The sequence below is a fragment of the Liolophura sinensis genome, chromosome 1, assembly GCF_032854445.1.
Source record: "Liolophura sinensis isolate JHLJ2023 chromosome 1, CUHK_Ljap_v2, whole genome shotgun sequence".
NCBI lineage: Eukaryota > Metazoa > Mollusca > Polyplacophora > Chitonida > Chitonidae > Liolophura > Liolophura sinensis.
In genome coordinates this window covers 79,744,098-79,761,062 of record NC_088295.1, presented here as the reverse complement: position 1 = coordinate 79,761,062, position 16,965 = coordinate 79,744,098, and the positions used below count along the sequence as shown (strand labels likewise).

The 16,965-nt window shown below is 39.9% G+C and overlaps 1 protein-coding gene across 1 annotated transcript; it reads left to right on the top strand.

The window, feature by feature from the left end:
* The first annotated feature begins 362 nt into the window (after positions 1 to 362).
* On the top strand, positions 363 to 4,362 carry LOC135461817 (uncharacterized). Its single transcript, XM_064739063.1, has 3 exons — positions 363 to 461; positions 889 to 1,653; positions 3,383 to 4,362. Exons 1-3 carry the CDS (start codon positions 419 to 421, stop codon positions 3,889 to 3,891), a joined length of 1,317 nt encoding a protein of 438 aa, XP_064595133.1. The 5' UTR covers positions 363 to 418; the 3' UTR covers positions 3,892 to 4,362.
* Positions 4,363 to 16,965: the final 12,603 nt, after the last annotated feature.

The following is a 16,965-nucleotide window of genomic DNA, read 5'->3' as shown; positions in this document are numbered from 1 at the left end:
ATTGGACGGTCTTCGCTGTGTCTTTTCTGATTGATACCCAGATCAACACTGGGACTTGGAGTTTTTAAGGGGTGTATGCAAAGAGCTTGGCACTTTTCTAGTGCAAAGCTCCGAATTCAGAAGTTACAGAAAGGCTGTCAAAGTTTTCAATATGACTGAATACTTAAGTACGACGTTAAACCCCAAGCATTCATTCTTTCATTCATTCATTCATTTTAGTTGTGTAGTGGAAAGTATTGTTGCATGTGCTGAGGTAAATATTAGCCTTGATTTCACGTTATATTTTCAGTATAAGCGACAGTTTGCTTACTCGATAATGGGCGTGAGCATCGGACACGCCAAGCAAAAGTTTGCGGCGATCATTGAGGACCTCCATCAGCAGCCGCCTTTGTTGTCTCAGTTTGCGGTATGGCTCGACATGAAACTTTCCGAGTATAAGCTGCAAGGAGGCATGCGACTAGGTAAGTGAAAATCAGTAATAGATGGGTTATAATTGCATTTCTGTGTGTCCGCATTTTTTAAAAACACTTGTGTATATGTTGAATCTTTATTAGTTGGAAAAATTGAAGCCTTATTAAAAGCCTGCAGGAGACTTTAAAAAGGAGACTTTTTCATTCAAATACCAACTTAGCAAAAAGGTGAGAAGCTAATGTTCACCTTAGTTGCACGTAGTATATGTGCTCTATATAATTGATCGATGTTTGTCGCTATTATTAGTCATGTAAACAAACCTCCTCTTTATTGGTTTTACAAAAAGGCATGTTTGAAATAAATGAACAGGACCTGCAGTGTCAAATGTTCTTTTGAACAGATGTTTCTTAAAAGGAGACCACTCTGGTCCAGGCACAGTACCACAACTGTTTTTTTTTTTTTTAAATTTTGTATCAGATTCCCACGAGGTAGTATCTCATCCGGACTGGATGCAGGGAATAAAATGTCGCTGTTTGCTGAATGTGTCGTCGAAGATACAGCACTTGGTTCAGGAGTCTGATTTTGGAAACACAGCCTGGATGTTTCCCTTACTAAGTCAGGAGGGAGAGGATGGGAAGCACAGATTCCAGGACCTGTTTGTTGATGACCAAAGGATAAAGAGAAACCGCAGCGGAAGTTACGAGGGAAACACAAGAAAACGACCACAATGCAGCTCGGATTTAAGTGAGAAAGATTCTGGTACCTTTGATGATCTGGACGGTGGTTCGCTTATTGCCGAACCGAACAGAAGCTCTTCGGGCGACCGAAACATCTTCAGCTCCGCATCTTCTGGGTTTTACCCAACTCCCTTGTCTAAACGAATCAAGACCTCTCAATCGAGCTTCCAGGAGTCTTCACCGTCCCATGCAGCCTCAACATTCCTCTCAAACTTGGTGAAGGCATCCTCCACGGAAGTAGAACCCAGCCCCGAAATTTTCATGACTTTGCCCGTTCAACCAGTGAACTCTCCCCTCTCTCAGAAAGACGATATGAACTGTCCGAATTCACCAGAAAACGAAGAGGTTGTTAGTGACTGTGCCTCTGATGTAGGATCGGACTCCAACGATGAAGTTGATGAGGAAGATGAAGTTGCGGACATGACAGAGGTAGATGGAGACCAGATGCCAAAGATTGTGTCTGTTACATCTGTGAGGCCAGGATCATCGTTTTCTGTATCACCCCGTGAGTATAGTGACAATGTTGTTCTATCTTCTTGTATCAGCTATCACATCTGTGAGGCCAGGGTCATCGTTTCCTACATCACCCCATGAGTATAGTGACAGTGTTGTTCTGTCTTGTATTATCTGTCACATCTGTGAGGCCAGGATCATCGTTTTCTGTATCACCCCATGAGTATAGTGACGATGTTGTTCTATCTTCTTGTATCAGCTATCACATCTGAGACCAGGGTCATCGTTTCCTGCATCACCCCATGAGTATAGTGACAGTGTTGTTCTGTCTTGTATTATCTGTCACATCTCTGAGGCCAGGATCATCGTTTTCTGTATCACCCCATGAGTATAGTGACGATGTTGTTCTATCTTCTTGTATCATCTATCATGTCTGTGAGAACAGGATCATCGTTTTCCTTATCACCCCGTGAGTATGGTGACTGTGTTGTTCTGTCTTGTATTATCTGTCACATCGGTGAGACCAGGGTCATCGTTTTCTGTATTACCCCGTGAGAAGAGTGACAGTGTTGTTCTGGCTTGTATTATCTGTCGCGTCTGTGGGGCCAGGATCATCGTTTTATGTATCACCCGTGGGTATAGTGAAAATGTTGTTCTGTCTTGTATTATCTGTCACGTCTGTGAGACCAGGACCATCGTTTTCTGTATCATCCCGTGAGTATGGTGACAATGTTGTTCTGTCTTGTATTATCTGTCGCGTCTGTGAGGCCAGGATCATCTTTTTCTGTCTCACTTTGTGAATATAGTGACAATGTTGTTCTGTCTTGTATTATCTGTCACATCGGTGAGACCAGGGTCATCGTTTTCTGTCTCACCCCGTGAGTATAGTGACTATGTTCTATCTTCTTGTATCATCTATCAGATCTGTGAGGCCAGGGTCATCGTTTCCTCTATCACGCCGTGAATATAGTGACTATTTTGTTCTGTCTTGTATTATGTGTTACACCTGTGAGACGAGGGTCATCGTTTTCTGTATCACACCATGAGGATAAGTGACTGTTGTGCTGTCATGAATTATCGGTTACTTTAGTGACTTCTGTCTTCTAGCAATGGTTGTTCTTTATTTACATTGCAAGTAATTATAAGAAGTATACTTATGATTCTGGCGAATGTATGAACCCATTTTTGTTAATAATTAGTTCCTATAGTACACACACACACAAACACATTTTGCGAAGACGTCCTATACCAAATAAGTGACGTCAGTGTGGCAACTGTGGTGGAGTGTTTCTTTGTGTTTGTTCTGGAGAGTGGGAGGGGGTTAACGTCATTTTTATCGCTATTTCGGCCATGTTAAGACGGTGTCCGTTTATAGCAATATAATGTATAGCAGACCGAAGCATGCCTCACTGATGCAGTAATATGTAAGACAATATATACACCGTTAATAATGGATCGTGCACCCAAGCAAAGTCAACGGACACCGAGCCGACATCGACACCGAGGCCGAGGGGGGTAGCATGCCAGCACGGCATAATAACCCAGGAGCCTCCCACCAGTGTGGTCGCTGTGAGTTCAAGTTCATCTCATGCTGACTTTTCACGGCCCTACGTGAGAAGGTCTGTCAAAAACTTGCGGATGGTCGTGTGTTTCCTCCCACCATAATGCTGGCCGCCGTCGTATAAGTGAAATCTTCTTGAGTAAGGCGTAAAACACCAATCCAATAAATAAATAAATCCGTTTAACGAGGATATAATGTGTTATTCTGTTTTTCATCTCAGTCAAAAGTTCCAAGGCCAAGGCCAAGTGGAAAGTCCATCGTAAAATGCACTGCCCACAAAAGAAGACCAGAGTGGTGAGAAACTACTCCCGGGAATTCAAATTAGCCGTTGTCGGCCATTCTCTGAAGATGGGACCGAAATCCGCCATGATTGAATTCGATATAGCCAAATCCAATGTGCAACGCTGGACAACGCGAGTTGTGAAGTCTTGTCCGTACACTGGTCTGGTCAACAGGCCGGAGTTGCTTGAGAATGTGATCAAAGCTGAGCGAGATGTGGCCACCTGGCTGAGAGACGCATATACACATTCTGGTATGGTCAGTGTTCATCAGCTACGGGAGAATGCTGTGCCAATATTCAGATCTGTGTATCCCGAGTTTAAGCTGGAACACATCTGGCTTCTTCACTTCCTGGCCAAGTATAAGCTAATCAATTGTGTGGATATCCCTTTAGACCCAGAGGACTCCAGCCAGCTGATTTCGTCTGAGGACGGAATTGAGCTGTATTAAATTATGAGTAGATACTTAAGTGGATTACCACACTTACACTGATTTGGTGCCAGACGGTAACTCTGCTTTTGAATCATGCGCATGTGCTAAGTATTGTTTTACCAGTCATATCGGTGTTTGCATTCCATTAACAAAGATGGGTTAATATTTCCACGCGCATGTGCTTAGTAATGTGCTTTACAGGTCATATCAATGTTTGTATTCCATTAGCAAAGATGGGTAAAATTGTCCTCTCTTCCTTTTAAACGTTTCAAAGCATTTGTAATGAAGTGGAACCATGTAATCAATAATATGCATATTAACATGGGTAATACATAATTTAAACCGGCATGCTGACGTGTTCAGAACTCATTGCCTATAATACAGGGTATGACCACTGACCTCAACATGATATGGTGTGTATTGTATTGAGTTTTACACTGTCTATAAGAACCCCCTTCACTGTTATTGTTCTTAAATGCCATTAATAAAAGCGAGAAGACATCTCTTTATATATCCTTTGCTTGGCTAATATTCACAGAAAGTTAATAATTTTCTTCGTCTGTTTTATACGTTACCTAATCTATAACGGAATGTCCACATCTTGTGCACCAGATCCGACCAGTACCTTCAACATGTGGGCTATTCCACCATTCACTCAGGCTCCCTTGAGAAGAAGCCACCAAAACGCTGAAATGTCTTGTTTTCAGATAACCATAGAAACAGTCTTAGGAAACGTTCACGATGTTTTGTGATGAGTATGTGAAACCAGCTGTATGAAAAGTTTAGTCGCGTTAGACTTAAATCCCAAAATGAGGCTTCCTTTCAAAATATATGTACATAGCGCAAAGCACCGTACTGGCTGTTCAAAATGGAAGCGAGTTATAGTTCTTATTCTAACAATTCTTTCATAGTGATTAATACTGTTACGTATTGTTTATTTTAACACCTGATAGGACACCCTAAGCAGGCTCATTTCTTACTACATGGCACCGGAGAAACCAATACTTGATAAATCTCCTGATACAGTGAACACCAAGCAAGGAGAGTAACAAGACTAACATAGTTTTAAACTTGAATTTCTCTCATGAACCTGAATTTCTCGCATGAACCTGGATTTCTCGCATGAACCTGGATTTCTCTCATGAACCTGGATTTCTCTCATGAACCTGAATTTCTCGCATGAACCTGGATTTCTCTCATGAACCTGAAATTCCCACATAAACTTGAACCTGAAATTCCCACATAAACTTGAAGTTCTCACATGATCCGTAATTTCTCTCATGAACCTGGATTTATCGCATGGTTGTAAAGGTATGGGTAATTTTGTTTAAAAACTAGGAAGTGGGAGCTGGACCTTTCTTGAAAATAGACGGTTATAATGCTTACCACATATATGTTTGATTCTTTGGGGTTTTAGGCCGTTTTACAGCTGAAGCAAATGGGACAGATTCCAGAAGAAACCATGGTACCTCGGCATATAAAGACAAACCGCTTGCCCGACACAGCTGTATCTTCGTTCGAACAGGGAAAATTATACGTCAGTTAGGCGATGGAGTATATATACTCGTGTTGCGTGAAGACCTATAATACAGTTCTGTTAGCGTTCTCTTCCACGAGATCGTGCTGGAAATCTCAACCAAACATGCAAACATATCTTTAGGGACCCAGGTGTGATGTTCATATAGATTGTTTACGTCAGGTAGATTATACGAAGATTAATTCAAGCCATCACAAAAATAATCTACCTGTATATATATAAAGATATATACTCAAAAATATTTCACTTATTCGACGGCCGCCAGTGTTATGGTGAGAGGAAAGCTGGCATAGCCCTGGGGAATCTCATGACCATCCGCAGGCTGCTAGCAGATCTTCCAACGTCGGAGAGGAAGTCAGCTTGAGCTGGACTTGAACTCCCAGCGACCGCATTGGCGGGAGGCTCCTGGGCCATTGCGACGTGCTGGCGTGCTAATCCATCGGTCATATGTAAAGTGAGGCAAACTTACCGCACATCTTTATATGAAAGTGTCTACGGCTGACCTACGTGTAGACAAAGTGGGTTTGTGCGTAAGATGCATGGGTGGTATTGTGGTTAACATAGAGTGAAGTACATGGTTGCGATTGTGGTTTGCCGAGTACAGTTAACCGTGGGCAATCTCGCTAGGTAGGTGGGCAGTTCGCATTATGAATGCATTAACAAATATGGAAAAACCGTTAGGTCTGCCCTGCAAAATGCAGTGCCGTTTGATACGATTTATTCCTCCAAAAATCAAATTTTAATGAAAGAATACCTTACGATTCAAACATTTAGGATAACGGAATTGGCTGCAGTTGAAAGCATGCATCTTCAAAGTGTCAAAATCCGAAATTCAAGTCAACTTATTGAAAGATAACAGTAACGAAGTCGTTAATTTTTAAATTTTCTGTCTGGGTATTCGGAACCCAATTGCCAACTCCACACTTGCAGCTTGGTGATGTGGATGTATTTAATATTTCGTTATTTGTATATGGCCTAAGTTTAGGTATAGAGGGAGAAGATACGTGCACCTATATAACGCTTATAGCCTTTGCTTTATAACTTTGATTGAAATCCATAGGAATATTTTGGACATTTGGGTGTTAATAAATTTTACATGTGTTGAGACGGTTAGCTTATAATATAACTTTATATTTGTAATAAAAGCGAATTAAATTTGTTTCCTCTTTTTGTTGAGACGGTTAGCTGAAAGCCTTGGCGTGTATATTCGTTTCATAATTGCAATAAAGGCGCCTTATAAAAATTTTGAGTCCTTCCCTTCATTGTGTGTAGGCTGTATATATAACATAACAGGGCAAAATGATTTACGAGGAACGTTGCGAAAAACTAATTCTACATTCAGATTTATAAAAGTAGGCTGAGTTCCGATATAACACCACGGAACACAACACGACACCTGCGCTGCACCTGCATGGTACTGTCTGCATATAGTTCTGATGCAGTCTGTAGCATGAACATGTACATATCTCAGGTTTATCGGGTGTTCAGTGCATGGGAAAAAGTGATTTCTTCTGCTTTCTTTGTTTGGAAACCCAAATGGTGCAGGGCACATATGGCTGCTTTAAAGTCCAGCAACATTGAAGTTTATAATTTAGCGTAGCATGCATTTAGGGGATATGAAAGCTTTTTGTTCAAAAATCGCTTCCATTTAGGTGTAAAACAAACGTCATGTCCATACCTGATATACGAAAATAAAGCGTTTAAAATGTTATGAATGTTCACTGTGCAGAAACCGACACGACCAAAACAAAGTGATGTTAATAATAAATTTACTATTTATTCTCAACATCTAGATCAACATTAATCAATGTTTTTTCACTTAGGCGGCGGTGGTGAGGTAACGGGTGGAGGAGACTGGAATGTCAGAAGTCAACTCGCCGCCCTCCACCACGCAGACACACACCGGATAACTGCCGGACTGTTAGCCGCAGTCGAGTCAGTCATGGTGGTGGTGCGTTTACTTAAATATTTATGTGGTTTAATTGTGTAAAGCATTACAAAAGATAACGAACATAATATGTTCTTGTGTAAGAAATAAGCGTGTGTGGGTGATGTTCAATTCATCATTCTCAATATCTATTATAATGTTGTCAGCAGTGATAAACCCCGACTTTACCTCCCGCAGTCCTGTGAATAATGCCATGAGGTCACGTGGTTCGTCATCAACCTCATCCCTCGCGACATGAAACCTACACAGCCCAGAAAATCGTCTGCATCAGATACGTTTTTACATTTTTTCAAAATGTTGTGGTTTTCATTAATGATTTCTCCCTGTCGGTTCTGTTAACCAGCTGAAGAAGCCCACGCACAGAAAAAAGTATTGTTTGCTTGAGTTGTTTAAATTGTGCAGTTTTATAATAAAACCTGTACAATTCGTGAAAACAAAATCACGTCTCTGAGGTCATGAACTGGCAAATGACTGAGTTTCATTCTTTTTCATTTATATTCTATGGATTATGTGTGATATATGCTCATTAAGGGTGGCAGATGAACTATGGACGTTGTCTTCGCAGGTGGCATTGGAACTGTCCCAAGTTTTACGCAAGTTATCTCCCCTGTACTGATATTGGTAAAAGCTGCTTGGTGCAGGTTCATATATCTTAAATCCACTTGCAACAACATTGAACTGGTCCTGTGTTGTAACACGTATTAGGGGGTGATATTACTTGTCATGTTTATCAAGAGATAAGGAAAACTTAGGAAACTTCTGAATAAATTGAAAAGTTAATGAGACATGGCATAGTTTCCTGTAGTGTGACCCAATTTGCCTATAATAGGCCTATAACAGGCGTATATCCGATGAGCAAATTCACTGATATCCAGTTTTATTGCAGACTAACTACACAAAAAGTTCTGGATAACTGGTTGTTTCCTAATGTTTTAACACCCATGCGTATCCCTTAAACACAGACTGTGTGCAGGGAGTGACCCACAAAACCTGGCCCTATGTCTGTATATAACACGAGCTGTTGAGGCTCGGATTCGACTTGCGCAAGCGTCATTGAAAAGCTCTCCCACTGACACCTCGGCTGCTGCCCCTGAATGACAAGTCTTACCTACGTTGTATACACAAAAGAGCCAATCCCGAGACGAGAAGATGTTACTGGTTCGTTGATTAATTTCGGTCAAAATTAGTTGATTTGAGGAAGCGGGGATGGGGTTGGGAGTGAGGGCTGTTACACAGTTTATAACAAATTGGCAATTACTGATCTTTGTACTTTAATCTTTTGTTGACAACTGTTGGTGCGCGCATGCGCTATATGGGATTCTCCTTGCTTAACTGGTCCGTATTTTAAACAGGTTATACTCGGTCTTCTTAATGCGAATAAGGAGCCTCAAGACATGGCATCAGTTCGACGGTATGCTAGGTCGCCAGAAACTGTATACATGTACATAAAGAGAGTACAACTAGCCAACCGCAACGTGTTCTTGCATGCGAACTAAATATTAATTACAGTGGTTTATAGAGACGAAGTTGTCTACTTGCACTGCTATTGTGGAACGTATACTTTAACTAATCACTCTATCAATCAATCGATGAGTTAATCAAGCCACTTTGTTTTGAAAACATTGTAGGACTAGCTGTAATGTCTTAAATACACTCTGAAACGAAGTGATAATTTAAGCCTGAGCGATTTTTTTCTACAGCTTCTGTAGGATACCGATAGAAAAGAATTGCATTCCTACAACCGCAAATTAATTCGTCAATTTTATTCCTTTATTTGAAACCAACGAGTAGCCAGTGGAATTTAGAATTTTGAATAACATCTAAATTAGCCAGACATTAACTTCAATAGCCCTTTAGGATTGACGCTCTTTTAAATAAATAGTCGCCTAAGTATTTCACTGAACCGTTATTCGCTCAAGGCTGACATGTCACAATCAATAGACGTCACCTTGAAGTGAAGAGAGATCTTACATAAAATTAGCAAGAGAATATACATTCTGGGGTATGGGTTGAATACTCTACATTTTCTGAGTAATAAAACGTTTTGTATTCGTTTTTTTTTTTTGAAGTATAAAGATATCCCAAGATATATCTGGCTGTGTTTATTGCGATCTGATCAAGCCTAAGTAATGCTGCTTGTGGCAAAATAAGACATCTAAATAACACAAACCATGCACTATGAATCACACGTTCTTTGTTCGTAGTTAAGAAATCATTGAAATGAGGCTTTATATAGATATACCCTCAGAATTGTTGAACTTGACTTTGACGAAGGTAGACGCATTTAACTTATATTAGTAGGTGGACGAAATATCGTACTGCAACATTATACTCGCTGTGTACGTGTATAATTAATTTCAGTGTGCGCTTACAGGTCCATTCATTTGACGTTTTATGTGTGTGTCACGAGGTCATGCTGGGATATTCAATAAATATGAACTGATCATCCTAGTACTCAGGCAGGTGTGTTTATAATCAAACACAAATGCAATTTTTAGTATATAATTCCTGATTGTTTGGACAAAATTTTCACCGGGAATAAAAGCCTTGCACAAACGATTGATGATTAAATAAGTGTTTGAAGACGGCGTTAAGCACCAGTGAAATAAATAAGTAAATACCTTTATTTATTTATTGGTGTTTTACGGCGTACTCAAGAATATTTCACATGTTTCAATGCATTATGGTGGGGAGAAAACCGGGCAGAGCCCTGAGGAAAAGCAGGACCATCGGCAAGTTGCTGGAAGGCCTTCCTACGTGCGACCCGTGAGGAAGGCACATGAGCTGGATTTGAACTCACACTGGCTCCTGGTTCATTGCGGTGGCGTACTAACCGCCTCGCCACGCATAAATACATAAACAAACAAATAAGTAAATAAACAACCAAACAAACAAATATGTAAATAAATAAATAAACAAATACTTTCCAAAGGTTTCTTGCAGTATAGGCCCATGTCCTGCTGTAATGAGATAAAGTGTTATATGTTTTTAACAACGCAATTTGTAATAAAAACGCAAATGGAAATAATTATTACAAAAACTTACTCTGATAGTGGCTTTTTGTAATAAACTATTACAAACTGCAACTCCCATTTCGGCATTTTGTAAAAATTGGAAGACACTATAAAAGTTCTTTCCTTTCTTGAATTTCTCCATATTATTTATTAACCTTTTAATGACTCTTTACATTACGTGCTGCGCACCCTCGCTCTACTTATGAGGTTAATTTTTTACCTAACTGAAACAAGGGTTTAGTAATACATGACTTATAACATGACTTATAACACTGTAAATGTAAGTAGACAAGCTTACATAGGTATACGTATATAATTCTACGGCTTAAGTGATAAAATTCAACACCTATATCCTCAATAACCCTCGTGACGTATGCAATGATGTTCATTTCATGTCATCTCAGTCGTGTGATGGTTATAATGTTCATCACGGCTTGTTTTCATTAAGCTGACACCAGCCGTTAGATGTGAGGCAGTTTTATGAACCTTGTCAGAAGGCTTGATTCTGTCGGTATAAATTCCCCGTTATGTCCCATTTTATTTGCTGTCCCTAATTGATTTTGCATCAACTCGATGAATCACACTGGAGAAAATGTGTCCATTTCGACAGAGGATATTGAATTCTCCAAACGTATGGAAATTCTATAAAGCGGCTAATTTAGACACACTTTAGCAAATTCATCTTGTCTCATATGAAATTTCTCATCGCGTATCTCGTCAAATGAAGAAATAAATTCTGCTGGAATACAGATCCAGCTCTTGTATTAGATGGCTCTGCTCTCCCTTTGCATAACGATAAAGCCTTAGTTTATCAGAAGCCCTCATACTGTCATTCACAGTTTATTGATTAATGTAAATATGGTATAGAATTCCAGATATTTTCCAAATCGTCAGAGGAATTCGTAGTAACAAATGACCGACGGAATAAAGCGGTTTTATCAATTATTACCCCTAGCACTGGGGATGAAAATTAGAAATAATATCAGCTTCAGTTCAAATGTCAGTTTTCAAATTGATTAAAGAGTATAACTGTGTTAAAATATTTACTCATTCAGCTATGCAGCGTGAAAAACGAAACAATTCCTGGAATCTAAACTTCATTTAATAAACAGTACATTTGGCAATTTTTTTAAAGGACTTTTCATTGGCATCCTGCTGTACAATATATGTACTATCAAGTTTCGTACAAACAAATATATAATCCATGACATATTTTTGACAATGAACTCTTTTTACATCATAACATCGCCAGATAGTGGTGTATATGTTAGCCTAACGTTATAATGGTAGGTAACTACGCCATGCAGTGGTGCGCATGTCACCATACAGGTAACGCTACGATCATGTAACTACATGGAATATAATTGTCACTAAGGACGAAACGTTACGAGCACGCAACAACCATGATAGCAGTTGTGCATATGTTGCCATAGACGTAACGCTATACGTGCAAGCGTACCTACCATGGCAGATAGAGGTGGGAATGCCGACACTATCATAAACTATCATAGTGAAAATAGTTTCCATGGAGTAATACGTACAAACGTAACTATCAAGGCAGTCATTGGTGCAAATACCGCTACAGAAGCAACGCTCTAACCTGCGTGCACATGACCACCATCATGGCCAGTTGTGCAAATGTTGCCATGGGCGTAACGCTGAACGTGTAAACGTAACTACCATGGAAGGCCAGTGGTGGGAATGCCGCTACAGATTTAACGCTCTAGCCTACGTGCACATAGGGGCCTCCGTGACTGTTTAGCACGCCAGTGCGACGCAATGACCCAGGGGCCTCCTCATCAATGCGGTCGCTGTGAGTTCAAGTCCATCTCGTGCTGCCTTCCTCTGCGGCCATACGTGGGAATGTCTGACAGCAGCTTGCGGATGGTCGTGGGTTTCTTCCCACCATAATGCTGGTCACATGAAGTATTCTTGAGTACGACTTAAAACATCAATAAAAATAAATGTATACCTGCATGAAACCACCACGATAGCCAATTGTGGAAATGTCACCAAAGACGTAACGCTTCATATGTAAACGTAAATACATTGTATCATGGAATTTAGCGAATCATATAATATATGTATACCTTCATATCACTGAGGCAATTAATCAAGAAAATGAAAAGTGAATTAATACCAGTTAGTCGTGGGTTTCCTCTGGTAACACCAATCAAATAAATAAATAAATAAATCAGCTACTTGCTTAATTGGTTAATCAAAGGCATCGTGAAGTTACGAATAAACCAGAAAACAATGAGTGAATCATGTGTGCAAAACGAGCTAAGCAATGTGATGAACAACAAGTATTGTTCAATTTCTACAATTTCTCAGACACTCCAGTGCACCAGCACTAAGACCCCTTTAGTTCCGGTTGCCGGTACAAAAGGTTTGACTCGTTAAGGCTGGACAGCTGGTGTGATAGATCTTATCGTCTATCATCTCCACCCTCTTCCCCGCGACTGCTGATTGGCTGGGCTGTGGATTGGTCTGACTAAGCCCACTATTATCATAACAATAGACTCTCGGAGAATTAATTATGATTTTAGCATGGTGCGATTGCGGGCGCACAGCTCCGTGTCAAAGACGGAATAAACCATACAAACGACAAGGACTACTGGTAAACAATATGAAGTTCTAACCCTACATCGGAAGGTCGCAAAAAACTTGACAAGACATTTCCTGTGATAGATATCAGAAATTCAACTGGTGCTTGAAATACATTGGTCTTCATGCACATCAACACGTACCGCTCAATGAAGCATGAGTGCACCTGTATACTGTACAAAAATGCATACTGTGGGTGCTGTGGTTTCTACACCCTACATTTGCTAATATTTAGACGGTGATTAGATTTAAACATTTGGCAAAGTAGTCGACTGAACAGAACCCAGAAAGGCATTAAGAAAATATAAAAACACTAACACTAATATGTTACATGGCAAATATTCAAAACTCAGTTGGTATAGTTTTTTCACTTCGGAGGCCTCTTTTAAAATGGAATTTTAAATCCATTGAAATGTTGAATTACATTCACCAAAGGAAACCAGTATAAACACCAGGATTTTATCAGTGGTGTACATAAAGGGATAAGCTCAGCAATTAATGCATGCATTTATTTCTACTGAACCATTAAAGAGTTTGTTTGCTTGTACTTAGATGTAAAGCTTTAAACTAGCTTACATGTATATACAAAATTCTGAACAAAATGCTCAGAGAGGTGCATGATGAAATTTCGCTCATTATTGGTATTTTTCAAGATAATTATTATTGCTCAAGACCTGGATGATGATTCTATACGATTATGAAGATAATGTATAGTGAGGTCTTGAGAACTTGCAAATTTTAACCGTTTTGTGACAAAGGTTCGGTCATTGAGTGAAAGTGACATCTGTCCTAAGCGTACCCTAATATCACATGGTTACTTGTCCCGATTGGTATAAGTTTGTGTCCAACACAAAAGAACAATAACAAGCCAGCCTATTGTGTAACGCTTTTTCAATGTCGCCAATTACTAACGACATTGTCAGATATAATTGATCCGGGTAATTGAATCCGCCTAGCTCACCTGTCGACTAGGGGTGATCAAGGTCCACGGTCTTCGGGTGTGATGTGACAGGTAGATTTCACAGGTAAGGGGCTAGGAAACCGCCCGTCTCTGCCCCGGGCCACACCATCACGTGTCTACTCGGATTAGTGAAGCCACGTTAACTGATTAATAACCACAGACACTTTAAAAGACGCATTGGCAGCGAAGACCTATCAAACATTTATTTTCTTTAAATCGTGAAATAAATTATGGACAACCACATCTACTGGTCTCATCCTCCAACAATCTCTTTATTGCGGTCAGCGGTGTTTAAAAAATTCACTGCACCAGATAGCACCTTTGTTATTGGTACTAACATATTTTTTTTCTGGACGTCCGCAATTATAGGGCTGAATGGTTATGTTTTAGACGGTTGTCATCACAGGTAAATAAGGCTGCAGGTGTTGGGTTCGCCTGAATGTCCTAAGGGAACTCACCTGTCAGCAATACCGCACTGATTCACCCACTTCCTCTGCCTGACCACGTCAACAATGTACGAATCACAATGGTCAGTCAGTATCTTCCCAGAAGTAAATCATAATTATAAACAGGATAGTTTACCTATCTGTTGACAATGTCATTTATCTGGCACGTCTCCTAGCGAAAGTTTGCCTCCCTCCACAACTGACGATTGTAAATCAATCGAAATAACGGTGCGTACCTTGTTTAGAGTTCCATTTGTTGTTGTAATACGAGAACTTCTGAACAAGGTTATGATGTCGTTTCGAGCTGCCTTACAAAGACTTATTCATTTGGAGAGTAACTTGAGATGATACCTGAACTATTACATGTCCATAAACATGGAAGACAGAGCAATGAATGGTGAAAATCTGATCCATTTCACGGCTCTTAAATTATTGCAGAAGTATTATGCGTGTATTTATACTTATACAGCCAGTTTTATTTGTGCTCAATGCTTGAACATTGGACAGCCTCTTACTCTAACATCATTTATACTTAAAGTAGAGCCTAAGAACATGCAGATTTTTTGCGGCCAGCATTATGGTGAGAGAAAATTAGACCGAGCACAGGGAGACCCGCGACCATCCGCAAGTGGCTGGCAGACCTTCCCACTTCCGACCGGAGAGGAAGCCAGCATGAGTTGGACTCGAACTCACATCGATCGCACTAGTGAGAGGCTTCTGGGTTATTGTGCTGTGCTATCAAACTAACTACTACGTCACCCATACCCCCGTATTTTTCGTAGGTCAACCCTCGTGTATGTTTATCGAGAGTACTTTTTCCTAGCTCTTCTTAACCACAGAGGTTAACTGCGTAACATATTGCAGAAGTCAACGTTTGATAATAAAACTGAATTTTGTTTGGTAACATTATGTACTTTTTTGTGACAAAATATTGATTTTTATTTCCTGAAAACCGAGAGTATATTGATACGGACAACATTCCTTTGTGTATCATAAGCCATTTACAGATTAATAAAATCGCTTTTCCAAAACCTTTTTGTCACCATTAAAACGTTTGGAACCATAACACTAAATAATACAAGGAGAATATAAATTATACTCCAACTGTTCAAAGCGTAAAACGAAATAGAAAGTGGAAGTTGACTAAAGAATCCTTTCATATAACTAGATAAATATTTTGTTACCGTTTTGTGTATGATATACAATGTGCAAAACGAGTTATTCTCACGCTATACAGTTTAAACATGGTTGTCATGCTTGGCTAAACTCTATGCAGCTATCACGCAGTGTGTCTTGTGTTTAAATGGAAAGTCGTATCTGCATCCAGAAGTTTCCCCAACTACAGATGTGTGCCTGGTATGATGGATAATCTAGACATTCCGCAAACTTATTACATTTCATTTCTCTCTCGCTTTCTGTCATTTTCATTGGTATGAGGACATTTATCAATGAGGCTGCAGTGCGAGCCTGTGGCGACCCCTCGATCTGCCCAGCTCTCGTGTGTCTGGGCTGGGGGAACTGTGTGTAGCCACACGGCTACCCAGACCAGAGCCGAATAAATCAGACGTCATTACATGCAAGACCCCGACTACCGCAATAAGTGAAGACGGTTCACTATCATGGAAATTTTCGTTTCGTAATCGGCTCGATTATTGTCACGGACCCGTTGTAATTTGTTCCCGATGATATGTAGAGATGTCAACTTTCGCAGAATTTTGCTCCGGGATCTCCCAATAAGCCCGTACGCTTTAGTATGCGTCTCTAGGTGCCTTCTATTATTTCACTTCTGAGACGTCTGTTTATGTGCTTTATTAATTAGACATTACTCTAAACCGTGAAAACGCCTTTAAATTAGCTTGAATTTGTTCAATTAAGTAGGGGTGATGTGAACTGTGTACGGGTCAGAGACTTGGAATGGTTTTATTTCGCAAATGGACTCCCAAAAGTCTTGGTATAAATTACGCCAAGTGAGATACCTTATTTTCTGTATCTCTGTAGTCATGTACGGTATATGCAAACAATACTCTTAAACAGGGTTGCTAAACAGTTGTTTTAGTGCCCATGAATATAGTGAACTTGCATTCATCATTTCAGATAAAAATATCGAAATTTATTCTGAGGTTTTAATCATTTGATTGATATTTTATGCCGAACTTGAGAGTCTTTTACTTATATTTATTTATCTTGTGATTTACGCCGCACTCAAGACTATTTCACTCGTACAACGGCGGCCATCATCTGAAAGGTTGTAGGCAATATTTTACTTATATGAATGTGGTTTTGAATGTGCAGCAGAGGGCAGGTGTAAAATTTAAGCGTCTCAACCGATCTAACTTAAAACACCAGTGCCCAATGGAATATGAAAAAGGGAATATACAGAAAGAAATAAAGCTGATATCATGTATGCAAGAGAGAAGCTCATCAGTTTTCAGTGATGCAGGGAAGACAATCTATACTCCATTGGCATAACATGTAATTCAGATTTTATGCTAGAATAGCCCCTTAGCAATTTCCGGGTGGAATACAAATATAGGTTCAGACATGTATCTCAATCTGGCTTTAACTACAACTGGTCGTGA